At 39.6% G+C, this 2,869-nt stretch overlaps 1 protein-coding gene across 1 annotated transcript; it reads left to right on the top strand.

The window, feature by feature from the left end:
* The first annotated feature begins 288 nt into the window (after positions 1-288).
* LOC114188354 (uncharacterized) lies at positions 289-1,020 on the top strand. Its single transcript, XM_028076951.1, has 2 exons — positions 289-697; positions 902-1,020. Exons 1-2 carry the CDS (start codon positions 289-291, stop codon positions 1,018-1,020), a joined length of 528 nt encoding a protein of 175 aa, XP_027932752.1.
* The last annotated feature ends 1,849 nt before the right edge of the window (positions 1,021-2,869 follow it).

Raw genomic sequence — 2,869 nt, 5'->3', positions numbered from 1 at the left:
AAAAGTTTCTTAGGTTTAGCCGGATATTATTAGAGGTTTGTGGAAGGATTCTCCAAGATGTTTCAACCACTAACACAGTTCACTAGAAAGGATCAGCCTTTCTCTTGGACAGATGAGTGTGAAGCCTACCTCTAGGATATGAAGAGAAGGTTGACAACCGCACCAGTGTTTGCAATTCCAGACACGACCAAGACGTTTTAGGTGTATTGTGACGTTTCATACCAAGGTTTGGGTTGTGTGTTGATGCAGGACAAAAGGTCAGTGGCCTATGCGTCGAGACAGTAGAAAATGCACAAGAAGAATTATTTGATGCATGATCTGGAGCTAGCTGCAGTGGTATTTGCCCTCATCACTTGGAGGCATTATTTATATAGGTCCAAATTTCAGGTGTTCAGCGATCACAAAAGCTTGAAGTACTTGTTTGATCAGAAAGAACTGAAGATAAGGCAACGCAAGTGGATGAAGTATTTAAAAGATTACGACTTTGAGTTTTTATACCACCATGGTAAAACCAATGTCATTGCAGACGCCCTGAGTAGGAAGAGAGTTCACATGTCTGTTATGATGATGAAAGAACTCGGGCTGATTGAGAAGCTACAGGATTTGAACTTGGGATTACACACAGGTGTAGGTCATATAAGGTGTAGTATGTTAAGGGTCACTAATAAGTTCCCAGAGGAGATTCGGGTGGAACAGGGTAAGGATTAAGAACTGCAACAGATCGTCGGATGCTTTAGGATGGGCATAGACGACATCCTACGTTTCAAAGAGAGGGTGTGTGTACAAAGGAAGCCTACATTGAGGAAGATTCTCTTGGAGGAAGGGCATAAGAGTCATCTTAGCATACATCCAAGTATGACTAAGATGTATAAATATCTGAAAGTGACTTTCTGGTGGACAGGTACGAAGACAAAAATGGTAGATTATGTGGCATCTTGTCTGGTGTGCCAAAAGGCGAAGATTGAACATCAGAGGCCAGGTGGTAAGTTGGAGCCTCTAGATATTCCTCAATGGAAATGAGACAACACTTACATGGACTTTGTAACACAATTGCCGAGGTTAGTGAATGGTCATGACTCAATGTGGGTAATTATAGATAAATTGACAAAATTTGCGCACTTCTTGCCAATTAATTAAAAAATGTCTATGGACAAACTGGTAGACTTGTATGTCAGAAAGATTATCAAGTTACATGGTGTGCCAACGAGTACAATATTAGACCGCGATCCGAGATTCACATCGAGGTTCTTACAATCGTTACAAGCAACATTGGGTACTCAGTTGAGATTGAGCTCAACTTATCACCCTCAAACAGAAGGTCAATCTTAGATAACCATACAATGATCCGAGGACTTGCTGAGGACTTGTGTGTTGGATCACCTGGGCACTTGGAGTGATATGCTACCATTGGTTGAGTTCATGTACAATAACAGTTATCACTCCAGCATTGGGATGGCACCATACGAGGCTTTGTATGGTAGGAGATTCAAGACACCGTTTGCTGGCAACAAGATAGAGAGTCGGTGGTGCTTCGGCCAAAATTTTTACAACAAACCATTAAGAAAGTCAAAGTGATCCAGAATCGGATGCGAGCAAATTAGAGCAGGTAGAATTCCTAAGCAGATAAGAAGAGGAGGCCGCTTGAGTTTAAGGCAGGTGACCATGTATTCCTCAGGGTTACACCGACAACCGGTATTGGGAGAGCTCTCAATTCGAGGAAGTTGACTCCTCGATTTATTGATCCGTATCAGATCACGAGGAGGGTTGGGCCAGTAGCGTACCAGAATGCTTTGCCACCTGATGAGTCATTATTTTCTTCCATTCCACTAGCCTTTGTGTACCCATTAGATAGTTGTTCAGTACTTAATTTTTCATCTTTAGAGTGTTTTTCATTTGTTGGGCTTTATTGGGCTATTGTTCCGAATTTGGACTAATTTCACACTATTTGGCCTAATTTTTGTTTTTAATTATGTTTAGGTATTTGGGTGAAGCATTTTTCACGTTTTCCATTCGTTTTTCACGTTTTATGAGTCTTGGACAGCACATTGAACTTGTATTAACGTTTTCTACCATTTGGGTAACATTTATATTGAAGTATTCTCATTTTTGGTTGCTGTTTTTGTTGTTGCCCCTTTCTTTCCTTGCACATTTTTGATTCGTGCACCAATTTAGGTTTTCTACATCAATTTGCATTCATTTGGATGGTTGAATCAAAATTTATGTTGAAGCCTAATTCGGATTCCATGAGGAACTAAGTTTATGTGTTGATTCTTTGCAGACAATGGATTGAAAACTTGAGATTAGTGTTTTATTCGGTGGAGTTATGTTAATCTCTCAATTCTGAATTTGCGTTTGGGTTTAAATGAAGAAACAATTCTGTTTTTGCTTAATTTGCAGAGTGGAATCATTGTGTGTTCATGCTTAGTGAACTATAGCAAATTCATGGATGTGTGCTTTGCTTAAGTGCACTTGAGTTCGAGTTAATTTGCGCTTAGTAATTAATTCGGGTTCCATGAGAGTTAATATAACCATTTTGAGTCGTAATCCATGATTGGTGGATGTTCATTTGAAGCAAGGAATCAACGTTGCTTTTACATTGATTTTAGACGTCTGCATTTAAGTTTTTAATTGTGTGTTGCATCCATAAATCTGCCAATCCCCCCTGTGTTGTATTGTTGTGTTCATCTGGAAATTGAAGCTTTGAATGAAAATATTGGTCGTTGGGAGACGACTTGGTTCACTTTCATGTACTGCATTTATTCTTTTTTAATTTGGTGGGGTACGACCTCTATCAAATTTGGCGCCGTTGAACAGTGGCTCAATAAAGCCCAACAGATGAAAAACACTCTAAAGATGAACAATTAAGCAC

Source organism: Vigna unguiculata, chromosome 1 (genome assembly GCF_037176805.1).
Source record: "Vigna unguiculata cultivar grain cowpea cultivar isolate G323 ecotype 2 chromosome 1, ASM3717680v1, whole genome shotgun sequence".
Classification (NCBI taxonomy): domain Eukaryota; kingdom Viridiplantae; phylum Streptophyta; class Magnoliopsida; order Fabales; family Fabaceae; genus Vigna; species Vigna unguiculata.
The sequence above is the reverse complement of the archived record's forward strand: the minus strand, read 5'-3'. Positions and strand labels throughout refer to the sequence as shown.